This window comes from Salvelinus sp. IW2-2015, unplaced genomic scaffold (genome assembly GCF_002910315.2).
Source record: "Salvelinus sp. IW2-2015 unplaced genomic scaffold, ASM291031v2 Un_scaffold3780, whole genome shotgun sequence".
Taxonomy (NCBI): Eukaryota; Metazoa; Chordata; class Actinopteri; order Salmoniformes; family Salmonidae; genus Salvelinus; species Salvelinus sp. IW2-2015.
Window position 1 is genome coordinate 1 of NW_019945054.1, and position 959 is coordinate 959.

Here is a 959-nt window from a genome sequence, read left to right on the forward strand (position 1 = left end):
TTCTTCCCATAACCTCACCAGGTCTGACCTTTCACCTCTCACCTTTCTGTGACTCCCCCAGTCGCCAATCAATATGGCCTCTATGGGAAAACACGAGCGGAGGAGGACGCTAAACACTACTTGAAAGAGAAAGAAGAGCTGGAGAGAGAGAGGGATGGAATACGGAACACTCTGCTGACACTGAGACAAGCGAGGAGAGAGGTGAAGGAGAGGTTGAAGACTGCTTCAGGTAGGAGGGGTCAGAACACACACACACACACACACACACAAAACATATCTCAGTAGGCTACAGTACTTAAGGTACATACAAAATATAATCAGCAACGCTCTACCACCCCCTACTGGAGGAACTATACAGGTGCTCCCTAATCAATTTCCTCTGTTTCTGTGTGTTCCTGGAGCAGAGGAGCAGAGGGGCTCCCTGAGTGAGCGTGTGTCCCAGCTAGAGGAGGCTTGCCGTGGGAAGGAAAGTGAGAGGGTGGACCTGGAGCTCCGTCTCACCCAGGTTAAAGACAACCTGCAGAAGAGTCTAGCAGGAGGAGCTCTGGGGCCACCTGGGGAGAGCAAACCCTCCAGCAAGGTACAACACACACAAATGTGCTCATGCATGCACACACACTCACACACTCACACACACACATAGACCCACCAGCAAATAAGTGATCAGTGGTGCTAATGATTTTAACGTGTGTGTCTCAGGTCTATAGCAGGCCCTACTGCTCTGGATCTATACCAGTCAGCTGTAAGAAACCTCCTATCTACTCTTCCTATAAAGGAACAGTCATGCAGAAAGCCAAGGTAAGTGTGAAAGACACACACAGTTTATCTGGGTCCCAAATTGTGCATCTGTCACTATCAGCCAGTTCCATCATCAGGCCACAGTCTGTCACTATCAGCCAGTTCCATCATCAGGCCATAGGGGTCTAATGGTATCCCAGCAGTTAGAGTGAGCACCTGAG

The 959-nt window shown here is 49.8% G+C and overlaps 1 protein-coding gene across 1 annotated transcript in view; it reads left to right on the top strand.

The window, feature by feature from the left end:
- Positions 1 to 61: 61 nt before the first annotated feature.
- Positions 62 to 959, top strand: part of LOC112076478 (actin filament-associated protein 1-like 1) — a gene marked incomplete at its 5' end in the record, with an annotated part of 1,770 nt that continues 872 nt past the window's right edge. Inside the window, 3 exons of the mRNA XM_024143245.1 lie at positions 62 to 229; positions 405 to 580; positions 700 to 798. Of these exons, the coding sequence (XP_023999013.1) occupies positions 62 to 229; positions 405 to 580; positions 700 to 798 (443 nt within the window). The remainder of the gene's footprint in view (positions 230 to 404; positions 581 to 699; positions 799 to 959) is intronic.